We start from the raw sequence: 20,576 nt of genomic DNA on the forward strand, positions 1-20,576 counted from the left end.
TTAGCCAGGGTGGTCTTGATCTCCTGACCTCGTGATCCGCCCATCTCGGCCTCCCAAAGTGCTGGGATTACAGGCTTGAGCCACAGCGCCCGGCCGGACAAGTCATTCTTTAACATCTTATGATGTTAAAAAAAACCCTTTCCAAGCTAATATTGCATCCTATTTTAAATTCAACATATTAACAACAGTTTCCAAATGCATCCAAGGCAAGTGTATTAGTCTGTTCTCAAACTGCTAATAAAGACATACCCAAGACTGGGTAGTTTATAAAGGAAAGAGGTATAATGAATTCAGTTCAGCATGGCTGCGGAGACCTTACAATCATGGCAATCGTCAAACGAGAAGCAAAGGCATGTCTTACATGGCACAGGCAGGAGAGCTTGTGCAGGGGGATTCCCATTTATAAAACCATCAGATCTTGTGAGACTTATTCACTACCACCAGAACAGTATGGGGAAAACTGCCCCCATGATTCAATTATCTCTACCCGGCCCTGCCCTTGACAATTGTGGATTATTACAATTCAAGGTAAGCTTTGGGTGGGGACGCAGCCAAACCATATAAGCAAGTGAATGCCCTGAGGTAAAAAATGTTAACATCCCTCTAGTGCTTTCAGCATTGGTTTACAGATGCCAGTACTAAAAATCACTTGAAATTTGGTTTCACCACTACCACCTTTGAACAGGAGCTTTTACATGTCATTCTAAGTATTTAGCGCCCAGGCCATTCTACCTGGCTGAGTTATGAAGGTTATATATATTACCTTTTTTTTTTTTTGAGACAGGAGTAATTACCATGTTGCCCAGGCTGGTCTTGCACTCTTGGGCTCAAGCAACTCTCCTGTCTCAGCCTCCAGAGTAGCTAGGATTACAGGTGTGTGTCACCATGCCCAGCTATATATTACTTTTGATGGGTATAGGTAGCCCATGTGGACTTTGTTGGTAGTCAGAAACTTTTTCCTACATAGCTATTGTTTATCTAAATAAAAGAGCCATAGCTCCTGCAGTCTATTTTTTCTGCCTAAGTAAAGCTGTGTGTGGATAAATGTTACTAGGTAGTAGAAGGAAACATTAAAAAGGTACTGCTATCATTACAGTTTTAAGTTCCATCATACTTATTCAAGCAATGGATTAAAAAATGCATGAGTAGAACAAATGACAGGATAGATCAGTCCTACAGACACCATACTTTCAGGCCTGCCACTAATAGATCCAACAAGTGTATTCAATTCAACTGTACACTTACAGACCTAACCAGAGCCTGAGAACTCATGACCACTGCTGCCTGTGTAGATTCAGAAAAGGTGCTTCTACTGCCTCCATCCATATATATTTCATAAGCCCTTCTTTCGTATTAATGAGACCTTAAATATTACCTATAAGGCCCATAAACTCCTTGCTATATGCCCTGTGTGGCCAGGTGCTTATGGACCCAAAGACTTGTCAAGGAATCAGCTGGATAGAAAAGGAATATAACATGTGTTTGACTGGCATGATGAATTATATTATTAAAACAACCCAGGGTATGGATGATGGCAGGCCCAAAGAAGAATTAAAATCACCCAAATCTTCCCTATAGCTGAGAAGGGCCACAAAGGACCTAACTGATTATAAGGTTAGAAATTACATTTTCAAGTTCCCATCTGGAGGCATGTTTGTTTCTTGCTGTGTAAGTTTGCTCCTGAGTTCTTCAATGGCCTGTTTTGAAAGGGTGCAACTGAAACAAATGTCTCTGTCTTAAAGACTTGAAAAAAAAATCATTGAAAACAATGTAGGGATATAAATGTCTGTGCCCACAGCCAAGATAAAAAATGCAAAGTCTGGGCCACCTTGCCTTTAATTTTCTAACTGCTGTTTTGTAAGGCTGTGTCATGCTTCTCAGTTCAAACACGCTTTGGCTCTTTATTATTCATGGACCTTTTTCTCAGTCAGTGGTGTTGAATAATAAAACAGCCCAGGATCAAATGGGCCAATTCTCCATGCCTGACACCAACTGCTACTGTTCGCTGGGCTCTGCCAAGCGTTGCCTCTGATAATGAGTGGGATTTGGTTAAACAGTAAATTAATGAATAATGAAATATCCAGGTTGATCAGTTAGAGAGCACGCTTGCTTTGCCCTGGGCTAAACGCTTGGGGCAGAAATTACTCTCAAATGGCACTTGCCTGGCTGCTGGTCTGGATAACTATTTTACAGCCTACTGCTTGACAGAATGCTGGGGTGAGAGGAGTCAGTGAGGGAGAGGAAAGGAAGGACAGAGTTATTAACAGCAAAAAAAAAAAAAAAAACGGAACAGAAGAAGAATAACCTAGTTATCACCTTGTAGGTTTCTAAACTGCATATGTAAGAACAAAGTCACAAATATGAATGACCTGGAGAAGTCAGAGTTCCAAAATTCCCAACACATGTTTAACATCAAGGAGAAATGATGAGTGGTAACAGTCTTCTATGTGTGCACATATGTGATTAAATGTAGAATGATTCAACTGCAAGCTAATGTTTCTGTGTCGACATTAGAGTGATGACATGCAGGGAAGCTATCCAGTATCCAGTTGACAGGAAAACTCTACCCTCATTTTAAGGTTTCACACTCTGATTACTAGACACATCCCCTTCTACAAATTTTGAAACATTAAAAATAGGATGGCTTTTCCAAATGACCTCCATTAGGAAAAAAGTTTCACTGCAATTGTGATTCCAGGAGATACATACAGAGGGATAGAGATATGGAGAGATATTTTGTCACTTTTCAAACTTAACTTCACCCAAAAGTTTTAAGTTGTTATGGAGTTTTCTGCATGCATATGTAATAGGTTTGCTTGTTCAAGATCGCAGGTATATCCTTTCCAAGAGACAAGCTTTGGATCATCAAAAACCCACAACAGAGTGCCATAAGGACAACATGTATTGAGAAAATGTGTTATTTCACTGTTGACATTTGTTTTGGAGATAAATTTCTCTAATTGGTTATATCTGCAATATCTTACTCTTTCAGATCCTTGACCCTTTCGAATGGGCTTGAGATTAGTGGACTTTGCAGTTTTACACACTAAAGGTTGAAACACTTTTCAAAAAATTGACAAACATGTAGTGAGTATTAGTGTTTTGTCAAGGTTGGGGTGTGGTTTGACTTTAGCTTGTTTTTAGGTCAATGAAAGAGGGAAGTGCCTTCACAAAACTGATGAGAGAGTGAGAACGTATTCCGGAACCTAATTTAATAGTCATCACACCTGAAAGTAAACCCCAAACAAGGTTGAAGAGAGGCAGACTGTCTTCTGTTCCTGGTGTATAGATGACATATGATAGGATCGTTTTTTAAATGCCCACAGACTAATAAAGATGGGGAAGAAGCATATGAATTACCTATAGCTTGAGAGTACATAATTAGTACACTCCATTCCTCAGGGCCTGAGAAGCAGCAAGGCTTAGTGGATGCTATTCCACTAGTTTCATCCTGAAAAGCAGCGTCATAGACAAAGATTTAACCTCTGCACACTGGCACCCAACTCCCTCTCCCCAAGAAAAAATAAAATGCTCTAATTGTCTTTATTACTTTCAGACATTGGCTCCAAACACAGATGTTCACTCCTGAGAATTAAAGGAAGGGTAAAAGGTCGCAGGGACCGAGATCAGCTTGATCCTTCTTTAGATTATTTGGCCCCATTGTCTTGAATGGTCTTCATCTTTGAAGAAGAAAAGAATATTTCGATTGAACATAAAAGTGAACACATCATTGGGGGCTCATTTCACTGGGAGGGCTCATGCCTGTGGCCCCCTCTTCTGCCTCCAAACATAGCAAAAGGAAAAGCATGTGAAACAACCTATTTTTTAAAAGCCTTGCTTTTGCCTCAATCTTGATAGTTCCCCATCTTTAGGAATCCCTGGCCAAAAGAATTCTATACTGAAAGCAAGAAAAGCAAGAGTCTTTAAACCTAAGCAATGAGAAAAACAGCAACAACAAAAATTCCTTCTGCTTAACACATGGGTCTCTCATGGCAAAGAAAATTCACATTGGCAAACACTACTTTGTTGTGGTTGAGTTTTATTTAGTCCTGATATTGGGGAGTTCCCATATTGCGATATTGTGTGTATGAGTGTGGTAAGTAGCCCTAACTAACTACAGTCCCCCAAAAGGACCTTTCACCTAGTCACTTGGCAAATCATGTATCGGAGAGGATAACATTTGCAGAAAATTCTTCCCAAGATTGATGCTTTAATCTCAAAAGTTAGTACTGGCATTTTTTGTATGTTTTTTATTTGTTTGGCGAACACTAGCTAAACGAGCACTGAGGCTTGATTTGGTTTTATACTTGTTTTCATTGCATTGCCTAGCACTTTCTCAGTCATTTTGTACAACACCTACCTGACCCTTTTCAAACTTAGAACAAGCAGCTGACTGTTTATAAGTAAAATCCAACGCTGTGTAGAAACTGTCTAAAGATCGGATTTCCTAAATCCGAGAAACTCGAGTTTCGAGTCGCACTCTCTTTGCCCAAGTAACCACCACCAGCCTTCCGCGCAATCAGGTGCTTCCGAGCTGCAGGGCATCTGATTGAGAGTCCTGACGCTGAATTTCCAGTGTTCAGGGCCTTATGGTTCACATGGCAAGTGCTAGGGCTCAGTGACTGGACTCGATCCTCCACCCTATTCTAGGCAGTAGACCTGTCTGGTTTGGGGAGTTTCCACACTAGAGAAGACTTGCATGACTTGCATGTTCAGTCCCAGTCTCAGAGAAGCTCCCTTTCCACGTCTCTGTAGCCCAGTAGTCATGTGCCAGCTTTTCTCCAGTCATTTGATAAATGTCTGCACAGCTCAGGACATGTGGCCATTACAGGGAACAAACTGTGACACTCCTGCCCACCCCAAATTCTACGCCTATACGCCGTGGTCATGCCCTCCTCCCAGTTAGGCAAATGGTTGGGTAAGCAAGCGTTGGCTAATGACATCTGACAGCCACATCCTTGAAACGTTTGCTAATATCTCTGCGAACAGGCACGTTCGGGACGTTAACTGGTCGAGTTACAGATGACTGCCAGAATTGCCCCCGTGCAGCCTGGGCAAGTCACGCTTTGTTAAGTCCATTGGCCATTATGCTGATTTAAAAAAATTTTAAGAGCATTTTTATGCAGAGGACTCTCTCGACAGCAGGTGTGACCCCTATTTGGGCCCTGAACGCCTCTCGCCTGAGTCAGCTCCAGAAGGCTGCAGCCCTTCGGAGAGAGGAGGAAAAGCGAAGAGCAGGGTGAGCAGGAACTAATAGGTTGACGAGCAAGTGGGCGAAAAATCACTACCTGACCTTGTTAGCTTGTGACCAGCGTATAACGTGTTGCACTTGTGTGACAAAACTGCTTCCTCAATCTGGGCACACGCAGCTTACATACATACATACATAAATAAAGGCTTCCCACGCTGCAGCCCCTTCATACCCCAGTGCCCTGATCCCGAGGGCGCGCCACAAACTCCAGCAAGCGAGCTGCGAGCCCTGGCCAGTTCCGGCGGCCGGGGTTACGCCCGAAGGCGCCACGGCGCGTGCGCCTGCGTGGGCATCCGCGCGTGCGCGCTTGTTGACACCCTGCTTGGCAACCCGGAGAGCGTGCCTAGACGCGGGCCCCGGGCGCCGTGTGCGTCGGCTCGACGCAGGCTGGCGCGGCGCACGCGCGATTCGTTGGCGCGCGGTCTCTGTGCCCAGAGCGTGTGTTATTACCCAGTCTCCCAACTGGTGTCGGCGATTGAGCTCTGGAAACCTGAAGGAAGGCAGTGGGAGTGCGCCAACATGTGACCCAGGGGAGGGGCATGGTGAGACCCAAGCCTGAAAAGTAGACCCGGGGAGATGTTTGACCGCATCGTGAGGAAGCCCATGGGGTTATTTATGAGGCCTGATTTAAAGTAGTGGCTGCCAGGAAAGTGAAAAAGAGCTCACCTCAAGCTATGAGAGAAGCTACAGTCACAAGAATGCTGTTTATGACTATATAAATCACCGTGGAGCGTGTGATGGGAAATATGGAGACTGCGAGTTTAGGATAGAAACAAGGAAACAAAGTCAAGAAGGAAAAATGAGTTTTCGCCCTCTCTTTTCTATCCACTCCCTTCGACCGCGCGCAGTTGCTCCCTCCCCTAGGAAGCCGCGATCCCCGGCGGGGAGAAACGGGAGGAGAGCGCACACCCCCGTCGTGGATAGGGTCTGCCCGAGTCTTCCCCAAGTTTACACGAGGATCGTTAGAGAGCCAGGGAATACATGTAAATAAACAACTTGGAAGATTTATGGAAAGGAGTTCAATTTTATAGGACTGTATTTATAGAGCAAGCGCTGGCTCACTTACAAATAGATTAATGGGAAGCTAAAATTAATGGACTTGCGAGCTGCACGTTTCATTTCTGAGGCTTCAACATGACAGACAACGGCCCTCGAAGTCCAAGCGTGGCAAGCAGCTTGCCTCGGGAAGCCGTGAGCGCCCTCAGGAAAGGGACATTCCCACCGGGCCAACAACTCTCAGTTGGCCCCTAACTTCGGCGCCCGGGGTCCCTGGGGAGGGACCCTACGGAACTGTTATTTGCAAATGAAGAAAAGGAATGTGTCTTCAAAAAAAATAATCGGGTCTTCCTTTCAGCACTATTTTTAATCAAGCCCTTAACCCGCTAACACGGGCGGGCGGGTACGCACCCGTTCTGGGTCACCGTAAGCCGCCTACCGGATCTTGCGGACTCTTGGCAGTCAGGGACGGCAACAGCCCTCTTCCAGAGTCACCCAGGGTCCTCGCGCTGGGCCGGTCAACGACCTAGAGATTCTAGCTACTGCTCTTTCCTTACTCCCTCTACAGCCTCCTAACACCATAACAAAGGAGCCGGGGGGGCTGTGACGCGTAGCCCAGGGCTGTCCAGCTTCTAACCCCTTTTCTTTCCCTATTTGGTTCATCTTGCCTGGTCTTTACTCCAGTTATTTTCAGGCTCCTCAAAATCTTGGGTTTTACTTGCTAAAGGTGATTGTTTCAGAGCCTCTCTTTGCCAGGTGGTGGTGGTGGGTAGGAGTAGCCTGGAGCTTACCTGTGGGATAATAGATTGCAGGTCGGTTTATCAAGGGCTCGAGCTAACCTTGGGCAGGAAAAATTGCCATAGGATATGGAAATTACACACCACCTGCTTTATATAATCCCAGTGGTAATCAACCCCCATCCTCTGTAAAGCAAATGAAAAGGACATTCAATGTAACAATTCAGCCAGAGACTAAGACATATCTATTTTTTTTCTAGATAAATGTATGTCCTCATAAGCACACATCCCTTGGTTTTCTCTGCTTCCTTGTTTCCTTTTATTCCCGCCCCCCCTTTTTTTTCCTTTTCTTTGATTCCACTATTTATAGTTCTAGCCATGATCTCCCGGCTTTTAATTAATAGGACACAAAGGGGGAAATGTCACATAAAGCAGATTCCATTGTTCCTTCTGCCTTTCCCTATAGGGAAGTCCAATTGAAAAAGATTCACGTTTAAAAACAGGAAATTGGTATGGGAGGAATATTAACTGAAAACAAACTATATGCTAAGCACTCATATATAAATCTGGGATCATCACGATTTAACGTTTCCAATTCTCCTTGAACTCATATACAGGTTGCTGTTTCTGCTTTTTATAATTAAACTATAGGCAATATTGATGAAGTAAAGGACGTTAGGAGGTCCATATTTGGTTTTACAGATAAAGACCTTGAGGCGCAAAAAGAAACAGTGACTCATCCAAACTGTATAACATCGTGGATGATTTTGCTTTCCTGGCCTCAAGGAAGACACCTAAGCCGTGGAATAAAATACAGATTGAGATAATGTTTGATCACTGCAGCCCATTAGGCTCTGGCTGAAGCCTATTAACCCAGGTGTGAAAAGCTCTGGCCTCTCTAGGCAGCCTCTCAGCCTAAGGTAGGAGACCCCCAACTTCCTAAGACATGTACACTTTTTTTACTTTTCTCGGTTAAGGGAGCTTTTTCCTCCTTTGTTTATGGAGGGTCTTGCACTGTTAATGAGGTCAGGGTCGGGTTCAGTACTGAAATGGGGGTTAACTCCTTCATATCCCAAGTTGAGGGGTGCAGGAACCCACACCCAGCCGTGAAGACTTCTCCTGCACCGTGCAGCATCTCCTTAGAACACCATGCCAGAATGCCAACCCATGAACAGTGGGAAGGGAGCATCACCTTTGACAGCGACCCAGAGTCCTCTAGTTACCTGGGAAGTAAATTTGACTCCTCAATTTGTAAAGGGCAAAATAAACCAAAAGATTCAGTTAACATTAGCTTTTATTGCAAATCTGGTTAGAAATAGGAGAGAAGAATGTAAATTTGGAATTTAAAAAATAAAAAACAGTTCCTAGTGAAAAAAGGGTGTTCATTTTTCTGAGAAGCAAAATTTATTGTATTTCTGTTGTAATGAAAACACTGTGGGTGCTTCAATGAGGGGAGACAAAAAGAAAAAAGCTTCTTGTTATACTTTTCCTTTGTAGAATTAAAAACATTGTCCACATTTAAGAAACTGAAGATGAAAACACAACAAAAACACAACAATCTTTTTATTTATGTAAATCAGATTAACACTGGACAATAAACCAATTTCTACCCATTACCATAACAGCTTGTTTATAAAGAACAGAAAAATTCAGATAGGACTCTATCTAGGGTCAAGTGGTTTTTTAACCACCCATTCACAGAGGTATAGATTCACAGATAAATAATCCCAAACTACTTGCTCGCCATATTTACACATTCCCATTAAATTAAGCATAAATAAATATATACAAACTTAACATGAATACCCTCTAGAACTCTTCTTGTGAAGAGTCAATAGATGGATATTTCTTGATTGTGTGGCAAAAACAATGTTGAGAATTAGAGACCAACTCAAAAGAGGAGTCGATTTTGGCATTTAAAGAAGGATAGTGTTCATTCCGTTAAAAAAAAAAAAATTCGATACCTTTTTTTTTTTTTTTAAGCCAGTAATTTCACATACATCGTCAAAGGTGGGAAAACGCTGTTTGGGCTCTTGAGGCGACATCAGATGGTTTAAGGTTATTTCCTTTCCACATAATGTATTACAAGTACAGGATATCAGATGTGATGACAAATTCTTTATAAACACTCTTAACTGGCAACGCATTGTAGCAGAGGAACAGTGTGTAGATAAGGTCGGGGTTTCGAGTTTTCCATTCGACCAAAGTTTTCATAGGATATGAAATAATTGCTTGAGAGAAAGTGGCTTCCTTGGCCAAAGAAAACAAAGCAGCCAGGTCTTTGAAAGCCTCTTCGGTTCTTTAAGTGGGGGTGGAGGAAGCTATGGGTGTGGAGGCCAGAAAGAAGGAAAGAAAATGCAAGGTAATTGGGGGTGTAGGAGTGAAGGTGGTGGAGAAAGGGGGGAGAAAGTTACCTTCTCACTCTGGGGGAGAAGTTAAACATCTTTTTAGATGACGGAATCCTCACCCAAACAGGACATTTCTTGCTCCCCAGAGACCCACAATACGTGCAGGAGGCGGCAGGGTTGGGCGGAGAATGGTCTGGAGATATTTGGTACCTTAAAAAGAACTTGCGAAGTGGAAAGTGTGAAGGCAGCACTGCCACATCCTGACTCCTCCTGTCTTTCGCTATTTTGTTTTGGGACCGAGCGTTTAGGAGTGGGCACTCGGCAGGGACCAAATGTCTGAAGAGTGAAGGGGTCAGAGGGAGAGCTGCAACTCACCTGTTTGGTTTGAAAACAAAGCTCAAAGGGGCTTGCCTTAAACGTTTCCCTTGACTTAAAAGGCAAACTCTTGCGTTAATCCTACTGTTTATTGATTTATAGGCCCAAGGAAACCAAATCTTTTAATAACTCAATTATCAGATAAATGTAGCGGGCCTGGCTAAGGAAAGCGAGGGGACGGAGGTCCTACATGAAAGGAGAAGTGAGGGAGGGAGAAGGGGTAGTGGGCTCACTCCACAAAACGGGGTCGGGGGCGCAAAAGGTTCTATCTCGCTGGAGCAAGGAGGAACACACAAATGAGGGCGTCTGGCAATGAAGGTAGCCTGCCTTCCCAAGTAAAACAATTCCCATCCCATCTCCCCGCTTTAGGATTAGTGACGGTGGGGTGTTTCCGTACTGACTGAGGTGGAGGAGGGGAAGCTTCGGATTCCTTGGATATTTCTAGGCCACTCTCCCTCCAGGAGCAGGCGCCCGGGGAGGCCGCTGGCAGCGCTGGGAGCCCTCCCCACCTGCAGCCCACCGGGCGCCGCCCCATTACCTACTGGTGAATGGGGCTTTCTCGGTCGTCTTAGCCCTTAGGGTGAGACCGAGAGCGGGAAGGGCCCGCGCAGTCGGCAGCCCCTCCAGCGGCTGATTCTATGTCCTCAACACGACTGGGCGCCTGTGGCCCACAGGCTCTCAGGACCTGCACAGTAAGAGCAAGGCGCGTCCATCGCGTCCCTCGCACGTCACACGCGTGGGGCGCGTTGCCCTGCAAGGAAAGGAGACGATCGTTTTCAGTGTGGTCTCTCCTGGCCTTGTGCAATCAGAACACATCTAATGCGATCGGCCAGGCTCTAGGACGAAGGCGCAGGCCTCTGGACTGGGAAAAGAGAGAGTGACTACACTCTCCATAACGTCTGATTCTTGGCCATTGCATTCCTCTCAACAGTTCTAGGGCTGGGCCCTGAAGATCAGAGATGCCAAGAGAAGCTGGGGGTTGGAGAGGGGCTGCAGTGTGGCCCAAACAGTTGCTTGGGCCCTTTTGGTGACCTGAGACCAGTTTCCTAACTTCCCCTTCCTCTTTTAATAAAAATGGGCAAAGCTCTCAGCAGGTTCCTAAAACCCCAACCCAATCCCCACCCACCCAATCCCCACTCCCACCAAGGCAAACCGGGAGGGGAGCAAAACTGAGATTCCTGGAGAATTGAGTGGGCCCTAACTATAAATCCTGCAGAACAACATCTATATCGTTATCTTCAAGTAGTATTGCAAAGATCCTGTCTACTTTGTTAAATAGGTGAGTGTATCTACACTGTATTTAGAGACGTCTCTCATTCACCCCTATGCCGGGATAATTTCTTACTGCTTTTGGGGAGGTGCAGACAATGGATTCCAGATCTTATTTCATGATAATGCTAAGATGGAGCCCAAGAAAGGAGCTGGGCTGCCAGAAGTGAGAAATATTAAATGCATGAAACTTTATCCACTGGGAATAGTCCCAGTATATCCAGACGGTAAAAATCAAAGCTCAAATATATCTCCCTTCACTTTGCATTATTTTGCCATTATATGCCAAAACAAGTGCACGTCTGGGAGGGAAAAATGCCTCATTCATAAAGCATCTTGTAAGAAAGCAATTGTTACAGAAATGTGGGCGCTTGTGCCGCCCTCCTCCCCATGTCCACTCGCAAAGCTGCTGCTTTCCTCGCTTAAACAGCAATCACCAAAGAACCCAGGGAAATCAAATCGATTTTAAATGCAGGGCAATACTATTAGAATATAGGGCTCTAAGAATCCTTACTCTTTTCCCTTAAATTTCATTTTGCAGACGCCCTCCCCCACCACCCCCACCGGAATTGGAGTGTTGAGGAATATTAGCATGTAGATTCAAAGCTGCTTCCATCATATTGGCCACTTTCTAAATTATTCCCTTTGAGCTTCTTTAAAGAAGTGCACCTGCAGAATTCTGACACACAGGCTTTGATTAAAAAAGGATCGGATTTTTTTTTTTTTCTCTGTACCTTATAGATTGTGTAGGAAGCCCAAGTCCTCTTTGAAGAAGCTCATAAACCATGCGGGCAAAGCTTTGGAAAACAGAAGAGAATGAAATGGTACATACCCCTCCGAAGGAATTACATACTAATCAACGTATTCATATTGTGTGTGTGTGTTTTACTATAGTTCATAAAATTAGTAGATGACACAAATATAACAAGTGTGAGATTCTCTCTATGCAGATGCTGTCAAAGCTGGGAGCTAGTAACATTTCTGAAAGGAACTGATGATGAGTCTGAATCAACTTATTGGTCCGGATTTTCCTCAGCCGCCAGAACCTGCTCGGCCGGCCTGCACCAAAAACTGCAGCCTCCACCTGGTCTCCGCAGGCCTCCCGCCCCGCCCTCGCCCTCCCTAATTATGCAAGCGGCAGGGGAGCCAAGCCCGGTGAGTTAAGATCGCAGGGCGGTGGGGGGGGGGGGAAGGTGTACCGAGAGGACTGAAACAACGCAAAAGGGCCAACCACACTCATTTTCATCCCAGAAGATTCCCATAACAATGTGAGGAAGGGAGGATAAGGGTGGCTGGAAGAGGGGTGAAGTGAGATGGAGGGCGGGGACTGCGAGAGAGTTTCCTAAAAATATATTTAAAATTAAAAAGTTCGTGCGTCTCAGTCAACCAGCATTGACACCAACGTTTCTCCGATTTTCTTCCAATAAGTTAGCGTTTTTCTCATGTTTAGTCTTATGTTTATTTTCCAAAGGGAAGGGGAAATCATAGTTTTCTTTTATTATCAGTATTACTAAGCTCGAAAGAACCGAAGTGGAAAATCCGGACGGTTGTCTCCAAGTGTATCTTGAAATAGACACTGAGAACCGATATTGTTGCTCCGTTGTACGCCTCAGTTTTTTTTTTAAGTTATTTAGCTTTTTTTAAAATTTTGATTGTATGTGTATTCTACCTAATATAATTCTTCCAAAGCCAATCCAACATATTAAAGCTAAAATTAAATTTTTGTCTGTTTTTCCTTTTGTATTTTAAACATTTTTCCTTCTTTTTTTAAAAATTTTTCATTTCCTGTGTTTCTCCTCCTTGTCGCCAGTTTTACTACCTGGGCCTTCCCCAGACGTGTGCCTGTTACTGGTGGTGTTGTTCAAGAACATCTTGTCCATGCCTTTGAGCGCCTCGGTGAGATAGTTCTGCAGGGCCGTGAGCGCAGCGCAAATAGCCGGGGCGCCGAAGCCGTGCGTGATGAGGCTGAAGTGCGTGAGGCAGCTCTGGATCCCCGGCTCCAGGATGGGGCTGGGTCGGCTGTTCCCGATCGGTGTCCGGTCCTGCGCCAGCAGATCCGTAAATTCTTTACAAAGTTGCCTGCAAAGGGGTGGGCGAGGCACAGAAAATCACCCTCAGTGTCGTTGTCATTGGCATTAGAAAGGAGACGCTCATACAAGCCCAGAGGCGCCGGGTCACCGAAGAGCGAGGCTAATGTGGGCGATTCCGCTCTGTTTCCTTTCCCAGCGCTCTCTCTTCTCGAGCAGCTGGGACTGAAAGGAAAGCGGGGGTGGGGAGGCAATGCACCCCTTCCACCCCAAAGCCTTGCCTTCCCCCGATTTCAGCCTTTTTCCCCTCCATTCCAGGACCGCGTGGACTCTGCTTTGGGACATTCGCTAGGCTTTAGCGGTTGATTTTGAATACTTCATAATGTTGAGCTCTTACCTGGCATTTCTTTAGAGCTATTTCCCCCGCGTCCCTCCCACCTCTCCAACCTCTTGGTGATCAGGCGCAAAAAGCCCTGAAAGATTTAGGCCCCTCGGCCACAAGCCTGTCCCTGGCACTGAAGCAGATTGCTGGAGCCTTCCATGGCCCAGGGCAAGAAACTGTTTATTCTAGAGAATGCTGATTCCATTCAAAGCAAAAACCTGTTTACCTGCAGTATTGGGGGAGGGAGGTAGTTTCTGCCTTCCCCTCTTTCTTCTAAGTGTAGGCTACTGAAAATCTTTGTATAACCAGACTTGTCAATATAAAAGGATTCCCATATAGTTTAAACAAAACTTAAAGGTAGGCTGTTAAGACACTAGGGAGGATAGATTTTTATTTGTTGAAGGTTTTTATTTCCTCAAGCCACCTACAATTTAGAGGAATCTCCCAGCCTTAGAAATTCTGCGTGCCTATCAATGGATTGAGCTTATTTGAGACATTTTAATATAGGAGCTGGATGGGATGGTTTTAGCCCTGAAGGTCAAATGGCTGGCAGGCAGACACACAGCATCCCAAAGGCCACAGCTTTTCACAGATGGGCAGATTTCTCATGTCCACCTGCCTCTACCCAGCCTATGGATCTGTGGGGTTTAGAAAAAAACAAACCCACAACACTCCAGTCCTAGACCTCCAATGGGTTGGCCTGACAGATACCTGGCCACACCTGGCCTAGCCAACAGGTAAACAGGGCAGGTGATTGGACTCAAAGAACCCTGAGGCATCCTTTCCTAGGGTGCTGCCACTTTGGGATAGTGGCTAAATCTGATGAGGAATACCACCCAGTCACAGCAGCTAAACAGTTGCTGGTTTTAAGGCGGGTGGATAGAGAACACTAACAGGCACCCTCGATTCTCCCTTTGAAATACACACATACATCCTCACAACCAGGAAGAAATAGATAAGGGTTCTAACCAAAGTGGGGCAGTTTTTAAGCTCTTAAGAGGTACACCTTAGAAACACCTGTGGGGTTCAAACACACACTCCCAGCTCCCAGCTCCAGTAATTCCAATTTAGAAGATTTGAGGATAGCCCCATACAGAAATAGCTTGAAAAAGCTCACCAGCTGATTCTGATACCCCAGGGTCAGAAGTGCTGGCCTAAGAGAAGCCACAGTGATTGGACAGGGGGCAGTTAGATGCATACCGTAGGGAAATGAGAGTCATTTGTGGGTCCTATCTGATTTATATAGTTTGGTTTTATTTTTTTCCCTAAAATACCCTTCCTCTTTTATAAAGCACAACTGATTTCCCCACCCCACCCCTACACACCAGACACCAGCGCAAGGGGTAGGAGGGCAATCTACTGACAAATATCTATTATATTGCTGGTTGATACAGCAGATGAAAACCTTTTAAAAAGAGGGTGGATGCCAGGTTTTGATCATTGGGAGAGATGGGTAAAGTCTTTCCTCAAGTTTGTACTCATTACCAAAGTGCCAAAAAAGATATTCTGAACTGGGGAGAACAAATGCTTACAGTCAAACATTTTAAATCTTCAAAGCCCAAACCAGGGTCTGTAAGCAATTAAAGTTCTGGGACATTAATATTTTTTGACCCTGCGGAAAGGGGCAATCAAATTCCAATCACGTCTCAAAAACATCTGGACAAATTTGAGCAAATGATTTTTCAGCCTTCCATATATTTCTTTAAATTACGCTGTCAACGGGACAAACCGCGTCCTCGAGCACTAAATAAATGAGCGCCGCTGTTTCGGCCGCCGCTGCAAGAGAAACGTGCAGGCGCACGCAGCGCCGCCCACTGCAGGCCTGAGCCGGCCATAAAACACCAACAATATGACACCGAAGCCAAAGACAGGAGTAAATCAAATAAATAGAAAACCCACTGTAAAAGTTCAAATGAGCTCTAGACCTAAATTTAGCCAGAGATTTACTATTTTCCCCTCTGGAGTTGTAGTAAATTTTACAAGTCTGTGGAAGATGACAAACAGCAACGTTGGAAACGGAGTAATTAGAGCTCTGTGTAGAGATGGGTACACGTGGGTTTTATAGACACCCTGAGCGAGCACACATGGCTATGTGGCTACGACAGGGAGATAGATGTGAAACCCAGGCAGAAATATGCACCTTCGGATCCAGGGAAGAGCTGGAACAAGAACTACTCAGAAAAGATCTGCCTGACATTCCCAGAGTGATAGAAGAGAATTGTAAGAAGCCTGGATTCGGATTAACAAAGGCATTTTCCCCAGAGAGAAGAGACCTGAGACAAACCTGTAGCCCATCAACTCTGCCCACCTTGCTTGCCACAGGCTGTAAATGCTACTTCTAGACAACCCTCTGGATTCCTTCTCTGCCCCTCCCCACCACCTACTCCAAAGTCGGGTGGCCCAGCCAGATGGGAGTGAGATGAGGGCCCAGAGTCTAATCACTCACTTGGTGGCCAACAGCATATTCTTTCGGGAGTGCAGGTCACTCGGGTCTGTGTGCTGCCGGTTCAAATACTCAGAGACGGCTTTGGCGGGAAACTCTGTTTCACAAATGTACCCAAAATCCCGAGCTAAGTGAACAGCTTCTCCTGAAAAAGACAGCAGTGAAAGTAACATTCAGCACCCAGGCCCTAAATGTCCCAGGGTAGGAGACATTCCCTTGTCAACTTTGTTAGTATTTCCAGAGAAGGCCAGCTGTTGGAGCCAAAAGCAAAGGTGAGAGATGCCTAAAGGAAAAAAATGATTCTGAAGCTGTAATTAAAATTGGTGGGACCAGCTTTGTCCCTGCCTCTCCCTGAGCCAAGTCCTAGCTAGACATCCCCTGAATAGCTAAGGGGTCTCCTACATCCCACTCTTTTTGTCTTAAGGGAAACATGTGCCGATAAATTCCAGAACCACCTTGCAACTGAATCTGGACATTTGGCTGGACATTTAAGCCAGATCCCTCTTTCTTTTTAAAGTATCTGTTACACTTGCTTTAAATAAAACTTAAAAGTCACCATCATCTTGCTACAATTGTATTAAAACAAATATATAAAAACAAGCCTATGTGTATAGATGTCCACATATATTAAAGACTATATGTAAAATGTATATGGAAAGAGTATTTCTATCTGCAATGAAATAAGAATTCTCCTTGTCACTTTTCCTGCTAGTCAAGTTTCAGGTTTCCCCACCTCAGAGGTTCCTGTCATCATCCTCCTACTTCAGGACTTTTCACTGCATGAAGATGACACAGCAGCTACAGAAAACTGGGGTATCTAAGGTATTACTCAGCTTATGCAAAAGCCCCTTTCAAGTAAAGCATTATTACCCTTTAAAACACAGCCTGTTGGGGTTCAAGGAAAGATCCCAAACATGAAAAACAGATATGTTGAAATTCCCCATAGACCCCACAGCTACATTATTTTTAAGGAGGATGACTTACTTTTAATCATTATTATCATAATAACAAAAGACTTCAAGCATGGTACTTACAAGGAGTCACAAAACTAAAAACTGCCCAACAAATACTGGAATTTTAGTGGGATTTCCAGTTTCCTCCCTTCTCCACTAAAATCCCTGTCTTGAGCTAAGGTTACCTTGATTGCTTTTCAAAATGAGGACTATGATATTAGCAATTCCCTGAAGAGTAAAATGTGAAACTTTCAGGCTAAGAGTCAATCACTAGTAAGTGTGGTCTGGAAATTATTCAGTGACTCCTCCCTCTAGGCTAAGCAACTTTGCCTTAAAAATGGCCAAGTATAAGGCCTATAACTATAATGATTAATGGTTGCTACTTAAATATGTTAATATTCCATCTTGTAAAAACCAACTCTCTACAGAAGCGTCATAATATTGCATCCATACAAATGGAATTAAAACACAAGACCTACAAGCTAGATGCTAGAGAAAATTCTGCATCTTCCTCCATTAGGACTATCTGACTGTATTTCATATTACTTTCCACAAATTCAACTGCAGATCCTCTTGTTCTAGACTGTGTAGATGATTTTGTTTATTACATATCATAAATATCATCCCGAAACCCAAACTGATGAGCAAATTATAAGGTGCTTATTGTAATTATCACCCTTTAGTTCACAACTGATGAATCTACGTTGAAGATAATACCGGACTCCCCTACATATTTCCTCACCCCTCCTCCCCAATCTTCCCCTAGCTATCATTGACCTTACTAAGCTATCAATATTTCAATAACAATATGTCCCAGGTAATCTGCAGATTTGGCCCTAGGAGTGACAAAAGTTTTTAAATAACCATTAGGGGTCATGAATGCAATGTGTTTTCTACTACTGACAATTCAAATCTGGCAAGGTGAAGGGGTATAGAATGAATTATTGCTTAAAGAGTTACTCTTGCACGAGTTCACTTAGAGGATGTCCTGCACGTGGCAGCAGGAGTGACCTCTGCTTTGGTTTGGAGGCTGGACCTGAGCACTTTTCAGAACACAGGAACTCTCATATACTTCCCTTGTCCTCTTTACAACTGCTGGCTTCCTCTAAGTAAAAGGACCTTTGAACTTCTCTCAAGCAGCCGCTTGACATCCAGCTCATAAGAGCACAACAATCACAATGATTTCCAGTTAATCATGAAATGTGTAAAATGTCAGCCTCCAGCCGACAGTTAAGCTCAGCCACTTCGTGAAATGGCCACACGTCTTGCTTACCTTCCACCAGGGAGGTGAGTAACGTGACATTTGCTGCTTTGCGCCTGCCCGCGGGTAAATTCAAACCGATTTTTTCTAGCCTTTCTCGCAAAGATCTCCCCCCATTTTTCGATTTGGCTCTGAAATTGCAAGAATTAACATTCTGATTAACCTTAGAGTGTTCCTGAAACAAAGTTTAGACTTAGCAATCTAAAGCCCAGTGGAGCTTGAAGAGGTTTTAACTTGAGGTTAGCACATTTTTCCCCCTTCCTTTTGGTTATTTGCTGATAGTTTGCTGAGGTTTGCTTAATTTCTGCAATACAGAGAGTTTTTTTTAAACTGAGTTTTCTTTTTTTATCTTGTAAGAAAATTAAAAAAAAAAAAAAAAAAAAGGATACCAGATGGGAATAATTAGGTGTAGGTTATGGGTCTAGAGAAAGTAGAAGCTGCACATGCACGCACATGCATGTTGCTTCCTTGTCATGGAGTCAGTGAGGTGAGCAGAAACTGGGCAAGCATAACCTTGCTGAAAAGAGGGAAAGAGCCAGGTGGCTCAGAGAGGGGAGCGCGCTTACTGCAACAGGTGGGCTTTGTGAGGAAGGGGTCAAGAGTTGCTGTATATGGTGTTATGTTAAAAGGAGAGGGCAGACTGAAATATGAAATGGTGATGATCATAATAACAGTAAGGCTAACATTTTTGGAAGTGTAGTTATGTGATAAGCACTTTATATTGATTATTTTACTTCATCTCAGCAAGTTTATATACACAGGCTTAATGTTCAGGGATGATTGAAAACTTCCACACTCTGAGGCTCAACACACTCACTTGAAAACTGAATCAAAGGAGGTCAGAGCAAGAGGATTCAAAATGAGAAAGTTCCTGGGTCACACTCTTAATTTCCCCCAAGATTCTCCTTGTATGTTCTAAAGTATGGACAAAAGTACAAGTAAAAATCTTCAGTTACTATAATCTCTTTTGCTGTACATACAGTCACTTTTAGGAAAGAAAAGGACTGTCAACCCCCAAAACGAGTTATCTTGGAAAGTTTTGTCTCAGACAAAGTCACTTTCATATCAGGGACACTGCCAAAGTGTTCAGGCATTGGCAGGGACTTTAAGGGAGGCATTACATCTTAACATAAAAGCCACATTCTCTCCCATTTCCACGAGGAGTCAGTCTCTGGGCTATGGAATACTGTGAAGCACCTGAATGGCTCCAAGGAATACCTATAAATACTTCTAAAGTGGTATTATTGCTATTACTGGTGGTGGTGTTATTGAAGGAGGGATGTCAGAAATTTAGAAAAAGAGTTTATCAAACTGGGTTACGGTGCATCAGCAGGTTGAAAGACCAATTTCACTGGGCGCCAACTGCATTTAAAACATGCAAAAGAGAAAGAGTACCCTGAAGGTATGAAGAGAGTTGCTTCACGAAACTTATGGGTTTTTAAATGGGGGGGTAAGGGGGGATGTTAGTTCCGCCTTGTACTCAGGCTAGAGAATGCCCCCTGAGATGTCCTAGGATTGAGAGGGAGAGAGGCGCCAGGCGCAGGGCCAGGAAAGTGAAACGTTCCCAGGGCGGCAAAATCTGCGGTAGAACGCGGCGGCGCCGGCAGGCCTGGGTGCAAGAGCACCAGAGTTTGAGGGCGAGCACGTGGTGGCCATGGATCCTCGCAAGTGCGGAGGACCACCCGGTTGCTAGGCAACCGCGTCAGCCGGCAGATTGGGTTTTGCTGGAACCTTCTCCTCCCTGTCCAATAAAAACTGGTGCTTTTTTGTTTTTCGTTTTTGTTTTGTTTTGTTTTTTATTTTTTATTTTTTATTTTTTGGTGGTGGGGTTACCTTCTGAGGACTCCGCCGAGGAGAGATGCATTGAGGCATTCTGGGGGCGACAGCCGTCTCTGAACTTCTCCCACAGTTACTTTGTACTTCGAAGTTGAACTGAGCAGAGACAAACGGCCTGGAACGGAGCAAAACACCTCTCCGGTGTTGACAGACATGCCTCCCAGGAAGCCATCTTTATTCATCATTAGAGAAGTCACCGATTTGGGAGGAACCGGAACTAGAAAGAGAAAAATTGCCATAAAGGTGACCAAGTCTCGATTCTGGTGGCAGGCTGATAAAATAAGTCTCTGTGTGAGGCCACTGGACAGACACCAAGTGGAAAGCTGAGGGAGGAAGTGTTTGTTCCAGTGGGGCTGCAGTGCGTTCAGAGGGCTGTAAGACGGCAAAAAAGAGACGGCAAAGCCATACCTCCTCTGGAAACTTACGTGGTGTGTAGACATATGAGTGTCATTTGCTACAGTCCTGCTCACTACACAAATCAAGAAATCAAACAATCCAGAGTTTGGACTGTGCTGTGAACCAGGCAAATCCTATTACATCGTGTGCTAACTCTGTGACCTTAGACACCTGATTGACTCTCTCTGAACCTCCTCAGTTTCCTTATCTGTCTTCTGAGGATAATAATGCCTACCTCATTTGGTGCTGAAGTCTGATGGTGATTATCACCATGCAGTGATATAAAATGGTAATTCCAATGG

At 44.3% G+C, this 20,576-nt stretch overlaps 1 protein-coding gene across 3 annotated transcripts in view; it reads right to left on the bottom strand.

The window, feature by feature from the left end:
* Window positions 1-8,530: 8,530 nt before the first annotated feature.
* The window catches only part of TFAP2B (transcription factor AP-2 beta (activating enhancer binding protein 2 beta)), a 28,864-nt gene continuing 16,818 nt past the window's right edge, over window positions 8,531-20,576 (bottom strand). For 2 of the 3 annotated variants that reach the window (XM_011960246.1, XM_011960245.1), the window contains 4 exons: window positions 19,876-20,095; window positions 18,055-18,173; window positions 15,832-15,973; window positions 12,417-13,055 (listed from right to left, as the gene is read on the bottom strand). In XM_011960246.1, coding sequence (XP_011815636.1) covers window positions 12,755-13,055; window positions 15,832-15,973; window positions 18,055-18,173; window positions 19,876-20,095 — 782 coding nt within the window. In that variant the 3' untranslated portion in view covers window positions 12,417-12,754. Of the gene's footprint in view, window positions 13,056-15,831; window positions 15,974-18,054; window positions 18,174-19,875; window positions 20,096-20,576 lie in introns of all 3 variants that reach the window. The other variant, XM_011960247.1, reaches the window with a different exon arrangement.

Source organism: Colobus angolensis, unplaced genomic scaffold (genome assembly GCF_000951035.1).
Source record: "Colobus angolensis palliatus isolate OR3802 unplaced genomic scaffold, Cang.pa_1.0 Scaffold51, whole genome shotgun sequence".
Lineage (NCBI taxonomy): Eukaryota > Metazoa > Chordata > Mammalia > Primates > Cercopithecidae > Colobus > Colobus angolensis.